This window comes from Mastomys coucha, unplaced genomic scaffold, assembly GCF_008632895.1.
Source record: "Mastomys coucha isolate ucsf_1 unplaced genomic scaffold, UCSF_Mcou_1 pScaffold21, whole genome shotgun sequence".
Classification (NCBI taxonomy): domain Eukaryota; kingdom Metazoa; phylum Chordata; class Mammalia; order Rodentia; family Muridae; genus Mastomys; species Mastomys coucha.
In genome coordinates, this window is record NW_022196904.1 from 98,894,561 (window position 1) to 98,910,688 (window position 16,128).

At 44.0% G+C, this 16,128-nt stretch overlaps 1 protein-coding gene across 2 annotated transcripts in view; it reads left to right on the forward strand.

Moving 5' to 3' along the window:
- The first annotated feature begins 6,547 nt into the window (after positions 1-6,547).
- Positions 6,548-16,128, forward strand: part of Wee1 (WEE1 G2 checkpoint kinase) — a 25,562-nt gene continuing 15,981 nt past the window's right edge. Inside the window, exons 1-5 of one of the 2 annotated variants that reach the window (XM_031387844.1) lie at positions 6,548-7,770; positions 9,340-9,545; positions 10,982-11,042; positions 11,179-11,351; positions 12,049-12,170. In XM_031387844.1, the coding sequence (XP_031243704.1) occupies positions 7,195-7,770; positions 9,340-9,545; positions 10,982-11,042; positions 11,179-11,351; positions 12,049-12,170 (1,138 nt within the window). In that variant the 5' untranslated portion in view covers positions 6,548-7,194. The remainder of the gene's footprint in view (positions 7,771-9,339; positions 9,546-10,981; positions 11,043-11,178; positions 11,352-12,048; positions 12,171-16,128) is intronic. The other variant, XM_031387845.1, reaches the window with a different exon arrangement.

The window sequence follows — 16,128 nt, forward strand, 5'->3', positions numbered from 1 at the left end:
TAGTCCCTACAAACTACCTGGACATGTCAAGAAATACTAATTCATATTAAACTTCCCCCTTTTAAGCTTCCCCCTTTCTCCTTAGACTTTTCCCATTCAAATTCTATGCGTGCTACTTCTGTTCTCAACTGGTTGTGCACCACTCAGCTGCCTGTGAATATTAAGTAACTCTTGGTGGGAGGACATCAGGAGTCAACATGTTGTATTTGGGTGACTTTGAGTCATTGGTCTCAAGCAACATTGTTCTAGTCAAAGCACACAGAGCACTTATGGAATGTCTCTTGCAAGGGGTAATTACTAGTGTCACATTTCATCTGTTGAGTAGCCTTAGAAGATGTGATTTCATTGCACTGTGAGCTGCTAACCACACTCAGCAGAGAGTGTGGAGGGCAGTGACAAGTGAGGAAATCTCCTGTTACCTGGAAAATCAACCAGGAGCTCTAGGGTTGGCCTCTGTTCTAGCCTGAGGTCTGTCTGGATTCCTGGCCCTGTGGCCGTTGGTAGCAGTTAGAGCTGCGGTGCTGAAAGTTTCATTGAGGGGCGGAGGGGGCGATGGCAGAAGACAAAAGGTACAGATGATAAGAGAGAGGACAGCAAGAGCTGAGCTGTTTAGCCCATTTTAAAAAATATGTATGTATTTATACATATAAGTGCTCTGTTTGCATGTGTGGCTACATGACGGAAGAGGGCATCATTACCCATTACAGATAGTTGTGAGCCACTTTGTGGGTGCTGGGAATTGAACTCAGGACCTCTGAAAGAACAGCCAGTGTTCTTAGCCAGTGAGCCATCTCTCTCACCCCAACTTTATTTTTTTAATTATTATTTTACTTTATGTATACAAGTGAGTTTTTTTGTTTTGTTTTGCCTGCATGTATGTCTGTAAACTACATTCATGCCTGGTGTCTATGCAGGCCAGAGAGGGTGTCATACACCCAGGAACTGGAGTTACAGACAGTTGTGAGCTAACATGTGGATGCTAGGAAATGCCAGGCCTTTTGGAAAAGCAGCCAGTGTTCTTGATCACTGAGCCATCTTTTAAGCTCTAGCACATTTGTTTCTGCAATTCTGAGTTTTGACTAACGAAGCTTTAAAAAATTACATTAATTAAAGTTTTTTTGTTCTTGTTTTTGTTTTGCTTTGCTATACAGGGTTTCTCTGTATAGCCCTGGCTGTCCTGGAACTCACTCTGTAGATCAGGCTGGCCTTGAACTCAGAAATCCACCTGCTTCTGCCTCCCAAGTGCTGGGATTAAAGGCGCGTGCCACCACTGCCCAGCTTTTTTTTTTGGAAAGTTTTTTATTATTACTATTTATTTGTATGTGTTCAGGAATGCACAAGCCAAGGCACATGTGTAGAGGTCAGAGAACAACTTGGAATTCCATTTTCTCCTTCCATCCAGTAGGTGCTTGGGATTGAACTCCAGTCATCAGGTTTGGTAGTAAGCACTTTTATCAGTAGAGCTATCTTGCTGGCCCTACACTGATGGATTCTATAGAGCTTGTATGTGGGTGGGTGCACACAGTGCACTTGTGGGAAGTCAGGACCACTTTGGTTCTTTCTTTCACTGTGAATTCTAGGGATTGAATTCAAGTCATCGGACTGAGTTGAGAATGCTTTAATCTGTTGAGCCATCTCCCCAGCCCCAAGGAAGCTTTAAAAGAGGAAGGGAAAAAGGAACAAAAACCCCAGAAACCTATCCGAGGTGAACTATTTCTCCAGGGCTTAAACACAAACTAGAAAAGACTGCTTTTCAAAAGCCCCTCTGGTCTCATGAAGCATTACTCTGATTACATCACTGACAAAATGATAGTTCTTAGTTCTGAAGAACTTTGTCTGGAGGGCAGAGCTTATGTTAACGAGAACAGGCCTGGACTCTTGTGCTGTGTGTATTTAAAGTACTGGAGAGGGTGTATCCTGTCTCAACTAAAATCCTATTTTGCTGACAAGGAAGGTGAATGAGCCAGTAGGGGCATTCAAGGCTTTTATTTGCTAAGTCACTGGTCTAAGGAGGATAAACAAATTGTTCTCCCTCCTGCCAAATTCTTCCCTATTGTTTTTTTTTTTTTTTTTGGGGGGGGGGCCCTCTGCTAACAGTACCCAGAGTATGAGTCTGCAGAAGTTGCCAGGCAACATTACTGTTAGGAACAAATGGGTGGGGAAAGAACTAGAGATTTGACTTCTACAGCCTGGGGCAAGTGGGTGGAACCCTCCCGTCTAGTACATTTTGTGCTGTACTTGGAGGAGCATGAAATTTAAAAAATCAGAATTGTTTCAGTTAGATGTTGCTGAAATTAAACCATAACATCATGCCCTGTGCTTAGCGGGAGGGAGTGGGGCTCGGGTGTTTGAGTCATTTGGAGACTTCTGTCACAAAGATCACTATTAGGTGTCCTTTAAAAAGTTCCCAGGATTAAAGTCAATGGCGTTGTAGAAATACAACTTGGTTCCAGCCCTGGGTGGAAGAGAACACACAAGTGAACATTAGGCACAAGAAAAGTCGCAGGTTTTAACAGACTGGTACATGTATGCATGCGTGTGTGCATGCATGTGTGTGTGTGTGTGGGGTACTGGAGGTCACCTCACAAGTGCTAGGTGAGTGCTCTACCATTGAGCAGTATCTCTGATAAGAATATTTCTTTTCTTTGCTTTTTGTTTATTTGTTTGTTTGTTTTTTCAAGACAGGGTTTCTCTGTATAGCCCTGGCTGTCCTGGAACTCACTCTGTAGATCAGGCTAGCCTTGAACTCAGAAATCCACTTGCCTCAGCCTCCCAAGTACTGGGATCAAAGGCATGCACCACCACTGCCTGGCTTAGCCTCCCATTCTTTATGTACTCTCAATATCTGTGATTCTCTAGCCCCTACTTCCCATACACATACCTCCCAGGAATGCAGGAATGTGCTACCATACTCGGCTCAGGGATCAGGGACTGAATCCATAGTTTCACACATGGTAAGCAAGAACTCTACCAACTGAGCCACATCCCTAGCCTATTTGGCTTTTTTGCATAGGGTCTCACTTTTTGGCATAGGATGACATCACACTTTCAAGGCTCTTCTCCTTCTGTCTCAGTCTCCAAGGTGCTAGAATTATAGATAGGTATGAGCCACTGCATTTTGTTTTCTTGTTTTATTTTTCTCTTGATAGGATTTCTCTGTGTAGCCCTGGCTGTCCTAGAACTCTTTCTGTAGACCACACTGGTCTCAAATTAATTCAGTCTCCTTCCTGCCTCTGCCTTCAGAGTGCTGGGACTAAAAGCATGCACCACCATAGCCCATCTGGTTGTTCTTACTTTTTTCTTTTCTACATTTGTGTGTGAGCAAATGTGGAGGTCAGAGGACATATTCTGGGAGTTGGTTCTTCCCTTCCATCATGTGGGCTTGGGGAGAGAACTCAGATCATCAGGCCTGGCTGCAAAGCACCTTTGCTTGTGGAGCCATCTGTTGCCAGGCCAGCAGGTACTTTAACTTTCCTACTACCATACTGTGCAGGGCTTGGGAACTGACCTCTTCCATTCTTCCCGGCTCCCTGGGTGGCAAGAATCCAAATCCTAGGTCTACAGACTACAGTTCTTCCTATCGGGAACCAGTGTCCAAACAGTGTTTAGCTCCAGGAAATCGGGTTGGGAATGAAAGCGATATCTGGGAGACTTCTGAACCATTTAAAACTTTATTATTTTAGAGAAAGGGGAAAAAGACCACGGAGGGGAAAAAGTATTATATGTTTAGAAGCTTTCATTGAACACAGTAGTAACCTTGTTCAAAACCTTAAATAGGGCAAATTTACTTGGAACAAGAAAGCAAATAAACTATCAAACATTTCTTATTTAAAGATTTATTTATTTCATTTATATGAGTACACTGTAGCTGTCTTCAGACACACCAGAAGAGGGCATCAGATCCCATTACAGATGGTTGTGAGACACCATGTGGTTACTGGGAATTGAACTCAGGACCTCTGGAAGAGCAAGCAGCCAGTGCTTTTAACTGCTGAGCCATCCCTCCAGCTCCCATCAAACATCTTAATTAAGGGCTCTTTATCAGTTAAAAGATAATGAGCACCAAAGCCACAAGAGAACACTGCAATAATAAAGGAGACAGAGCTGTTTGGTTCCTGAGGGTAGCAGGAATGGTAGCAAATGACTCACAGATAAGCTGGAGAAGGCACTAAAGCAGAGCCTTGGGCTGGTGGGTATGAGCTTGCACAACCAGAAGAATTTTTATTATTACATACATTGGGAATTGGTTCTCTCCTCTCAGCACATGGGTCCTGGGGACCAAACTTGGGTTGTCAGGCGTGGTGGCAGGTGCTTTTGTCCTTTATTTACCAACTGAGCCATCTTGCTGGCTGTAAATGGAATTCTTACATAGGAGAGGCTCAGAAACATCTAATTCAGGACAGGTATGTAAGGGGTTTTAATGTTCCCCTTTACCTAAAAAGCACAATTTAAGATATAGCTCATATTATAGATAAATTAAAAGCAGTTTTCTAAACTTACTTTTATTTATATGTCCTGTAAGAAAATGCCAACTGTCCATAAAAGAGTGGAGAAAGGAAGGTGTGAAGAGGAGGTGATAGTTACCCTTCCAGGGCTCTCGCCAAGGCAGATCAGACAACAGCTCTCAGGTAAATAGACAAGTGTAGTGTTCTTATCTTGCACAGAATTAAAGGCAGGTGTGTGAGCCAGGTGTGGTGCACCCTGTAACCCTGAATCTCCACTGATAGAGACCTACAGTCAGCCAGAGAGAACCACCAGCTCAGCATAATTACAATTTGGGTTAGCATGTGAAAAAGACACATTTAGACAGTTGTGGTTACTTCAAAGCACCAATGGGCATCTCAGGAAATCTTCCATGCCATGTTTTTAGGTACTAAAATGGGCTTTTATTAAAAATTCAGCTTGGCAGGGCTGACAGATGGCTCACAGAGTGAAGGCCTTTGCAAATCTGAGTTTGATCACTGAGCTTCAAGTAAAGGTTATTGACCTTCACATACATACTACAGCACACTTACATAGTAGCATATACACAAACATTAATAATTTATTCTTGAAATAGGGTCTTACTTGGTAGTTTCAGCTGAACATGGTAGTTTCTGCTTGCCCTTACCCCCTGAGTGCTGGGATTAAAAGTGTGTGCTGCCCAGCCTGGCAATGATAATAATTTTTAAATTTAGCTAGGAAGCTGGACCTGTGACTCATACTTGTAATTGAAGGCCTTTAAAAAAGCCTCAGATAAACTGAGAAACTCAGGACAGAAAAGTTGACAAGCTGATAAAATTTACCCACAAGATCACCATAACAACCTCATTCTGTACTTACACTTTTGAGACAATTTAGGTGGAACAGATCTGCATATGGAAACTTCCACCCCAGAGGTTCGCTTTGAAACTGCCAAACTCACTGTCTCCGCTGGAGGAACTACTGGTCTGTCTTGTTCTAACTAAAGGACAGTTTGCTCCTGTTGAGCTCAATCTTACTTTCAGGTTACCCTGATCAATCCCAATAACAGTAATGTCAGAACTTCCAAGTCAGATGGATCCCTTTGAGTTAGTGGCCAGCTAGGGCTACACAGTTTTCTATCTTGAAACAAACAAAAAAGATCAGTCCAAGGGCTGGAGAGATGGCTCAGCAGTTAAGAGCACTGACTGCTCTTCCGAAGGTTCTGAGTTCAAATCCCAGCAATCACATGATGGCTCACAACCATCTCTAATGAGATCTGATGCCCTCTTCTGGGGTGTCTGAAGACAGCTACAGTGTACTTACATATAATAAATAAATAAATCTTAAAAAAAAAAAAAAGATCAGTCCATCTGCTTGGCCTGGCAGTTGCACAGTTCTATAATCCCAGCACTCTTGAGATAGTTCAAATAATCTGGGCTACATGGCAAAGGAAGGTCTCAAAAACAAAAATCAGTTTGACTTTTCAGCCTTTGAAGTGTTAACAAAAAGCACGAGAGCGCGCGCGCGCGCGCGCACACACACACGCGCTAACACTTTTTTTTTTTAGATTTATTTATTATTATATACAGAGTAAATCACGGTTGATAAGGTTGTGGAAACTATTTTTCCTGGAAATTATGAGACAGGACCATTACACAGCAAAGGGGTTTTGAACTTTCTGGTCCTCCTGCCTCAGCTTCCAGACTGTTGGAATCACAGGTGTGTGCGCCAGCACTCACCTCTGTTTCACTTCGGTTTTGTTTTGTTTTGTTTCTTTTTTTTTTTTTTCTTTCTCCCCGGGACCAATCAGTTTGGCTAGCACATTCTCACGTGTTAGCGAACAAATATAAACACTACGGTTGCAGGGTGAGCATTCGAGCTTGTGGCAGGCCCAGTTATCATGGATAAGTCTGGCTGTTAGGGACACTGGACTAGAGAGGCCACCTCAGTGTCCTTGTCCAGCAGCTCCTTATCTGAGTTCCGCGCTGGCCAACGTCCAGAGCTCGGTCACTGTTTCCAGCTCAGACCGCGACTCTAGAACGTGACTGGACACAGCCACGCCCAGAACGCCCCAGGGGTCGGGCTTCAGAACTTCGAGGCGTTCCCAAAGGCTGCATGATGCCCGGATGCTTCTGAACCGGGCGACCGGGAGGCTGACCCAGCCCCGCACAGGGTAGCAGACGCGGGCCTCACGCCCCTCCTCGCAGGGCGGGTCCCGGCAGGCTCCGGTCCTCTAAACACAGGCTCTGGGCGGGGCTCTGTGCAATCCAGGCCCGCTCATTGGCCCTGGTCGCCGCGACCCGCCCAGGACTGGCGGCGCGCCTAGGCTGTGGGGCGGAGCCAGCGAGTTCCCGCCAAAATCGCGTAGCCGGTTCCTCCCCCGTGGGCTACGTCGCGCCCTCCCTGTTTTTTCAAACCGGGGCTGGGCGTGGATTGGTGGGCTGGGCCCTCACGTGGTTAACGGTCGCGGGAAGCCGCCGAACGCGAACCTGCGGACGAACTTGCGGAGACTTTCGCTAGTACTGGACCGGCCAGTCTCCGCTGGACACACCGCGCCGCAGCCGTCGCAGCGTCGGGAGCTTGACCGGCCTCGGAGTTGCCGCCGCCGCGCAGGCCCGCAGCGGCCTCAGCCCGGCGCGCCCGATCGCACGTGGCGGACCCGCCCCCTGTTTCAGCCGCGACCTGGACGCCGCCGGCCTGTGCTCGCCGGTGCTCTGTTCTCCGGTGCTCCGCCGTGACCGCAGCCGGGAAATGAGCTTCCTGAGCCGACAGCAGCCGCCGCCCACCCGCCGCGTCGCAGCCGCCTGCAGTTTGCGGCAGAAGCTCATCTTCTCACCCGGCAGCGACTGTGAGGAAGAGGAGGAGGAGGAGGAGGAAGGCAGCGGCCACAGTACCGGGGAGGATTCGGCCTTCCAGGAACCCGATTCTCCCCTGCCTTCTGCACGCAGCCCGGCCGAGGTCGAGGCCGAGCGCCGCCGTCGCTCGCCCGGCGCGGAGCCCAGCAGCCCTGGAGAGCTGGAGGAGGACTTGCTGCTGCAGGGCGGCGGCGGGGGCGCGCAAGCGGCGGGTGGAGGCGCCGAGGGCGACTCTTGGGAGGAGGAGGGTTTCGGCTCCTCGTCGCCCGTCAAGTCACCTGCGACCGCCTACTTTCTGGGCAGCTCCTTCTCGCCGGTGCGCTGCGGCGGCCCGGGGGATGCCTCCCCGCAGGGTTGCGGGGCTCCACGGGCCATGGAGGACCCCTGTTCGCCGCAGCCTGACTACCCGAGCACCCCTCCGCACAAAACCTTTCGCAAACTGCGCCTGTTCGACACACCGCACACTCCCAAGGTAATCGAGGGGGCGGAGGAGCCGGCTCCAGGGCTTTAAAAAAAAAAAAAAAAAAAAGGCCGCGGCTCTGCAGCCCTGCGCGCCACTGCCGGGGTTCGGTTACATAACCGCCCCGCCGCACCCCGCTCGCTGTCCTGCGCCGCCACTCGAAAGAAAAAAAAAGTTGGCAGCCCCCCTTTTTTGGCTCTGCCCAGAAGTTGTCGGTTAAGATTATGTAACTGAACAATGGGCCTGGTCTGTAACTACTCCACTTTACCAAGGGAGGAGTCCCTGCTGTCCAGGTGGTTGAGTATTTGGTCTCGGTGGCGCGGTGTGCGAGGATGCGGGGTAGCTCCTGGCCACCTGACACTGCGAGCCATATGGTGCCTGTTAAATCTGGTGTCCCGGCCTGTAATTTGGGGGGCACGGGTAGGAGTTAGGTTTATTAACGGGTTTGTTCCGACTCCCTGGACTTGTGGTTCCGTGTGATCTGGCATAAGAGATTCTGCGCTTCCTTTTGGGAGATGTCTCTGCGTTTACCGTCGTGACCTCGAATATTCCAGGTGGCTTTTGATTGACCTTAGTATTAGGGAAGCTTTGTGTTTATTCTGGGGTTTCCCCTGTGGTTTTGTTGGTCTGTGTGTCAAAACTAATGTGTCTTAAAGAAGTGTGTGTTGAGAACCCGTCCGGAATAGCCCGCGAATGTGCATACTGTCACTGGTAATACTTGAGAAGTCCCCAAAAAATTAAGAGACAGTTACCCAAATAAAGACAGGTATGGTACATGTAAGTTCAGCATGGGAAATAAGCCCCCTTTTTTGAGACGTTTCTCTGGGTAATAACCTTGGCTGTTCTGGAACCCACTTTGTAGGAAATAGGAACTCAGAGATCCTCCTGCTTCTGCCTCTTGAGTGCTGGAACTAAAGGCGAGATACCATGCCCCTCCACATAAGCTTTTTAAAGGTAATCTATTTGTTGATTTCCATGCAACTTTAGTCATAAACCTCGAGCATACATGTGCTTTTGTGCTTTGCTATTTTATAGGCGGACAGGCCCAAGGCACCATCCCCTTTAGTAGTAAGGGGAGGAGTCCATTGAAGCCGCCTTCAAAAGCCTGCTTGAGGTGGATGTGGGGATTTTTTTTTGTTAATGAGAGTGAGTTTTTATTTTTAGACTGTTAAAAGAGCCCGTTAATTTTTAGCTACTGACAGGAACTTTTTTTTTTTTTTTTTTTTTTTTTTTTTTTTTTTTTTTTTTTTAGTTTAGTCACTACAAATGTTCCTTTTCAGGATTAGGTACCAGTTTTTACTTTGCTATCTTGCAGATAAGTGGTTAGTATTCAACCTGACCCCTAAGTCCACCATTGTTTGTTTTACTTGAAGTATAACTAAGGCTTGTGTGTTACCCTCCCTTGTTCTTTCTCCAAGTTGGGTAACTGAACCTCTCCCTGCAGGGGTTGTAGTACAGAGCTTCATTCACAATGTGCTGCTTTTTGCTACACACTCGGCCACTTAGAAAGGCAAGTTGGAGGGTGTATTGAGAAGACTGTCCAGAAGACTGGGTCCTGAAGAGTGTATTTCCCTTTCCTAGAGTTTGCTTTCCAAAGCTCGAGTTATTGATTCCAGCTCTGTTAAACTCCGGGGGAGTTCTCTATTCATGGACACAGAGAAATCAGGAAAAAGAGAATTTGACACACGGCAAACTCCTCAAGTGAATATTAACCCCTTTACTCCGGATCCTGTATTGCTCCATTCCTCAGGACGGTGTCGTGGGAGAAAGAGAGCATATTTTAATGAGTAAGTATAATTTGGTTCCTCTGTACACCTCAGGTCTACTGTCACAATTAGGTTTCTACTGAATGGCATGAATGCCTTCACTCTGAAAGTTTTCCTTATATTAGCACTTGGGTCTCAGGAGACAGATAATCAGTTATAGGAAAGAAGTAGTCTGAGAAAGGGAAAGAATAAGAAACTGATTCCTATGACTGGAGAAGTGGCTTAGGTGTTGAATGTTCTTGCTGTTCTTGGGGTTGAGTTCTCAGCACCTATGTGGCAACTCACAAATGGCTGTAACTCTAGTTCCAGGGGCTCCATTGACTCTTCTTATTCTTCAGGCATTAGGCATGCATGTGACTTTCATACCCACAAAACACTTGTACACAAATCTTAAAAAAAAAAAAAAAAAAAGCCTTAGTTGTCATCTAATGGGAGAGAGTTGTTCTACATTTATTTTGTGTGTGAGGTTCACACATGTAGGGGTCAACTTTCAGGAGTTGGGTCCCCTTTCACTGTGTGGGTCCCTGGGATTGAACTCAGGTGTCTAGAGATAGCTAGAGCTTTTACCTTTTGCACCAGTGTTTCTCAACCTTTCTAATGCCTTGACCTTTTAATACAGTTCCTCTTGTTATGGTGACCCCTCAATTATAGTTATTTTGTTATTTTGTAACTTTGATTTTGTTTCTGTTATGCTTTGTAATGTGAGTATCTGATATTGAGAACCACCGTTCTGAGCTATCTTGGTGGCGAGAGATTTCATTTCATTTTTTTTTTAAAGATTTATTTATTTTATTTGTATGAGTACACTGTAGCTGTACAGATGACCGTGAGCCATCATGTGGCTGCTGGGAATTGAACTCAGCACGGCCCCGCTCGCTCTGGCCTAGCTCTCTCTGGTGTAATACACTGTAGCTGTCAGGTGGTTGTGAGCCACCATGTGGTTGCTGGGATCCGAACTCAGGACCTTTGGAAGAGCAGTCAGCACTCTTACCCACTGAGCCATCTCGCCAGCCCAAGATTTCATTTCTTTTTTTTTTTTTTTTTTAAGATTTATTTATTTATTATATGTAAGTACACTGTAGCTGTCTTCAGACGCACCAGAAGAGGGCGTCAGATCTCATTATGGGTGGTTGTGAGCCACCATGTGGTTGCTGGGATTTGAACTCATGACCTTCCGAAGAGCAGTCAGTGCTCTTCCCCACTGAGCCATCTCACCAGCCCCCAAGATTTCATTTCTAATGCGTTAATTTCTGTCTGTGTGACAGCAGTCTAGTTAGTGAGTCAATTTCAGTAGGGACTTTTTTTTTCATCATCCGAGTTAAATTTTTTAGGTTTACAAAATTAAATGCTTTCTCTTTTGTTTGTATCCATTAAAATGCATTTCACTCTATAGTTAGTAGGTAACATTTTTAGTCTCAAGTTGAAATTTTGGTAAAAACCCACATATTTTTTTTCAGTTCCTCTGAAGACATGGAAGCCAGTGATTATGAGTTTGAAGATGAAACAAGACCTGCCAAAGTAAATAACTTTTTATTATTTAAAAAAGTTAATATATGTTTGCATGTTAAGTAAATAGCAGAACCTAAGGCAGAATGACATTTTCAAGTTTCATATCTTTGTATTATTATACATTATATATACCCTTCTTTTACAGAGAATTACGATTACTGAAAGCAATATGAAGTCACGGTATACAACTGAATTTCATGAGCTGGAGAAAATTGGTTCTGGAGAATTTGGTTCTGTGTTTAAATGTGTGAAGAGGCTAGATGGATGCATTTATGCCATTAAACGATCAAAAAAACCATTGGCTGGCTCTGTTGATGAGTATGTATTAAACATTTTTGTCTTTTGCTTTTTGTTTTTTGTTTTGGTTTTTCGAGACAGTTTCTCTGTCTAGCCCTGGCTGTCCTGGAACTTACTCTGTAGACCAGGCTGGCCTCGAACTCAGAAATCCACCTGCCTCTGCCTCCCAAGTGTTGGAATTAAAGGCGCGTGCAATACCACCGCCCGGCCATTGTCTTTTACTTTTTATCCTCTTTGTTATTAATAAACATTAAGGTTTTAGGTAACCAAACACCTAATGCTTTTTTTAAAAGATTTATTTTATGTATATGAGTACACTATAGCTGTCTTCAGACACACAAGAAGAGGCCACTGAATCCTAATACAGATGGTTGTGAGCTACCATGTAGTTGCTGGGCATTGAACTCAGGACCTCTGGAAGTCCATTGCTCTTAACTGCTAGTCTATTTCTTCAGCATCCATGGTTTTGTGTAGCTTCGGTGAGCTCACTATGTAATGACAATTTTGAATTCCCATTCTCCTGCTTGAGTTTCCTTATGGTAGGGTTAAAGTGAGTGCCACCATGCCAGTTTGCATAATTCTTAGTTCTCTTAAGTAAGTCACCTTTTAGCATAGTGATAGTTCAAAAAGGCTGGGCTTACTCTATGATGCTTCAGATATTGATTACTCCTGATTTCACAGTAGAAATGATTTCACATCTTACTCATTGTTTTTCTAGGCAGAATGCTTTGAGAGAAGTCTATGCTCATGCTGTGCTTGGACAGCATCCCCATGTGGTTCGCTATTTCTCTGCCTGGGCAGAGGATGACCATATGCTTATACAGAATGAATACTGTAATGGTAAGCACCATGGGAATATTTATTACAATCTTACGTTTTTCTTTCTTTTTCCCCTTTTTGGGGTGGGGGTGTTCTTCATGTATTAGGATACATGCCTGGCTCCCTCTTTGTGTATATGCGGATACATTAAGATTTTTTAACTTTCTTTCTTTCTTTCTTTCTTTCTTTCTTTCTTTCTTTCTTTCTTTTTTAAGATCTATTTATTTATTTAATGTATGTGAGTACACTGTAGCTGTCCTCAAACACACCAGAAGAGGGCATCAGATCTCATTACAGATGGTTTTGAGCACCATGTGGTTGCTGGGAATTGAACTCAGGACTTCTGGAAGAGCAGTCAGTGCTCTTAACTGCCGAGCCATCACTCCAGCCCAAATTTATTTATTTTTATGTGCACTGGTGTTTGAGGGTGTCAGATTGTGTGGCACTGGAGTTGCAGACATATGAGGTGGTATGTGGTTACTGTGAATTGAACTCTGGACCCCTGGAAGACCAGCCAATGCTCTTAACCGCTGAATCATTTCTCCAGTCCCCTTGTTAGGATTTTTAAGATAAGAGTTTTACTATGTAGCCCTGGCAACATGAATTTTGAGTTGGAGCCTTATTCCTTCTGTGACATCTTGATGCCTCTGTGGTAGAACCTGTTACTGTGTTTATATGCCTTTCACTCAGTGCTGAGCTTCCTGAGAAGACTGCATAACTTGCCTTGCTGTGTGTATATTTTGGTATTCCCTAGCACATAGTATGGTTTATGGGCACACAGGAAAGATTCTTAGTCTTATCTTTAGTTGAACAACAATGCAAAGAGATTGGCAATTATAATTAATTTGGTTTGCTTTGGAGGCTAGGAAGTCTAAGAACATGGCATCAACATCCGAGATGGTCAGTCATGCTGTATATTTTCATGTGGATTGCAGGTTTACTGTGTGGCCTGGACAGAACTCTATATTTCTTTCTTTCTTTTTTTCTTTTTTAAAGATTTATTTATTTATTTTATGTACATGAGTACACTGTAGCTGTGCTGATGGTTATGGGTATTCATGTGGGAGTTGAATTGGGAATTGAATTTAGGACCTCTGTTCACTCCAGCCAAAGATTTATTTATTATTATTATATATTAGTACACTGTAGCTGTCTTCAGACACTCCAGAAGAGAGTGTCAGATTTCATTACAGGTGGTTGTGAGCCACCATGTGGTTGCTGGGATTTGAACTCAGGACCTTCGGAAGAGCAGTCAGTGCTCTTCACCTGTCTGAACCCAGTCACAAAACACTAAGCAGTTAGCCAGGGTTGGCCTTGCTCACACTCTGGCCAAGGCAGGCCTTGATCTTATATTCCATCTCAAATCTTCCAGGCTTGTTTGTGCCACTGGGCCAGACTTAATTTAACATTAACCCATTCTTGAAGGTAAAGCCCTGTTCATCTTTTACTAGGACCTAGTTTATAACAATTGAACTTTGGGAAATATTTAAATCATTACAAAGATGTTTTCAATGAATACTTACTGTATTTAGGTTTCTCTTTGTATGCTTCTAACATTGATGTTAGTTGCTCATAAAAGGACAATGAATCCATTCATATAAATTTAGCCATTTCTTGAAGACATTCTGAAATCCTGTTTATTTCCACCATTTGTCCAGTCTAGTTTACTGCTATAATTCATTAATACAGCTGGGCATTGGTGGCACATGCCTTTAATCCCAGTACTTGGGAGGCAGAGGCAGGCGGATTTCTGAGTTTGAGTCCAGACTTGTCTACAGAGTGAGTTCCAGGACAGAGAAACCATGTCTCAAAAAACCAAAAAAAAAAAAAAAAAAAAAAAAAAAAAAAAAAAAGAAGAAGAAGAAGAAGAGAAATCTATTATTACAAGCTACCCTTTGTTTTTGTTTTTGTTTTTGTTTTGTTTTTTTTCGAGACAGGATTTCTCTGAGTAGCCTTGGCTGTCCTGGAGCTCACTCTGTAGACCATGCTGGCCTCGAACTCAAGAAATCCCTGCCTGCCTCTACCTCCCAAGTGCTGGGATTAAAGGCGTGCCCCACCACCGCTCGGCTTGTTTTTTTTTTTTTTGTTTTTGTTTTTTTTTTTTTTTTTTTTTTTTCAAGACAGGGTTTCACTTTGGTAGCCCTAGCTGTCCTGGAACAACTTACAGAGATCTGCCTGCTTCTATCTCCCAAGTGTTAGGATTTAAGGCATGCACCACTACATACAGGCTAAACATACCTTTTAAATACATAATAGGTTGGTTTTTTTTAAAGGTTTATTTATTTATTATATGTACGTACACTGTAGCTGTCTTCAGATGCACCAGAAGAGAGAAGAGGGCATCAGATCTCATTATGGATGGATGTGAGCCACCATGTAGTTGCTGGAATTTGAACTCAGGACCTTCAGCAGAGCAGTTGGTGCTCTTAACCACTGAGCCATCTCTCCAGCCCCAATATTTTTGGGTTTTGTTTTGTTTTGTTTTGTTTTTTTGAAACAGGGTTTCTCTGTGTAGCCCTGGCTGTCCTGAAACTCACTCTGTAGACCAGGCTGGCCTCGAACTCAGAAATCCACCTGCCTCTGCCTCCCAAGTGCTGGGATTAAAGTTATATGCCACCACTGCCCGGCAATAGGTTGTTTTTATTTTTAAATTGTTTCCATAAAGATTAGAGAAATTTATGGTTTAGAAGGCCATGTCGATGGCTCAGTAGTTAAGAGTACTTGCCTGCAATAACAAGCATTAGAGTACAAATTCCAGAATCTTTGCAACAAGCTAGGCTTCCTGAATATGCCTCAAGTCCCAGAGAAGCCAAGACAGGAGAATCACTGGGGCTTCTGGTTTGCAGCATAACAGAGAAAATGTGAATAAATCCTGGGTTCTAGGAGAGATCTTGTCACAAAGAAATAGACAGAGAGACATCAACACCTTTTTCTACTTTCCAGATGTGCACGCATAATGAACATTCACTTATACATGCATATAAACTCATATATATTTATAAAATACATTTTTCTTTAAAAAAGAAGAAACATACCTGGTTGTCATGGTGCACTCTTTAATTTCAGTACTCTGGAGTCAGAGGTAGACAGATCTTTTGAGTTTGTGGCCAACCAGGGCTACATAGAGACCCTATTTCCAAAAAAAGAAAAACAGAAATGTAAGGTTTAGAAACACTTGGTAGTGCCGGGCGGTGTGTCGCACACCTTTGATACCAGCACTTGTAAGACAGAGACAAGCAGATTTCTGAGTTTGAGGCCAGCCTGGTCTACAGAGTGAGTTCCAGGACAGCCAGGGCTACACAGAGAAACCCTGTCTCAAAAAACCAAACCAAACAAACCACTTGGTAGTAAAGGTTTATTTTTTGTTTCATAACTAACAGGTAGTAAAGACCCTTTCCTGGTTTAAATCAGTTTCTTATTTAGAGACAGGCTCTTGCTATATAGCTAGCTCTGTCTGGTCTATAACTTACTATGTAGACCAGGCTGACCTTGAACTCAGATATCAGCCAATCCCTATCTCCAGAGTACTGGGATTAAAGATTTATGTAAAATGGCCTGGTTCTTGTTCCACTCTCATGCCATTTTACTTAACAGATGTACATTCGGCCTACCCACTCCTACCCCCCAGAAAAAGAAACTGACACTGACGATTTATTCTGAGAAAGTGAACAAAAATTGGTTGCTGAGGTTGATGGGTTAAAAGAATTGAAATTGTGTTTTTCCTCAGTGCTGAGAATTGAACCTAGGATCTCTACATACTCAGCCAGCACTGCCCTTAAATTTTGATACTGTCTTAGTAAGTTGTCTGGGCTAGCTAACCTTGAACTCATTTTGTAGCCTAAGCTTGGCTAAATCTTGTGGTCCTCCTACCTTAGCCTAATTTTGTGCCTAATCACCAGGCCTGGCATGTAAGTTGTATTTTCTTTTTTTTGTTTGTTTGTTTTGTTTTGTTTTGTTTTGTTTTGTTTTTTTTTTTTTG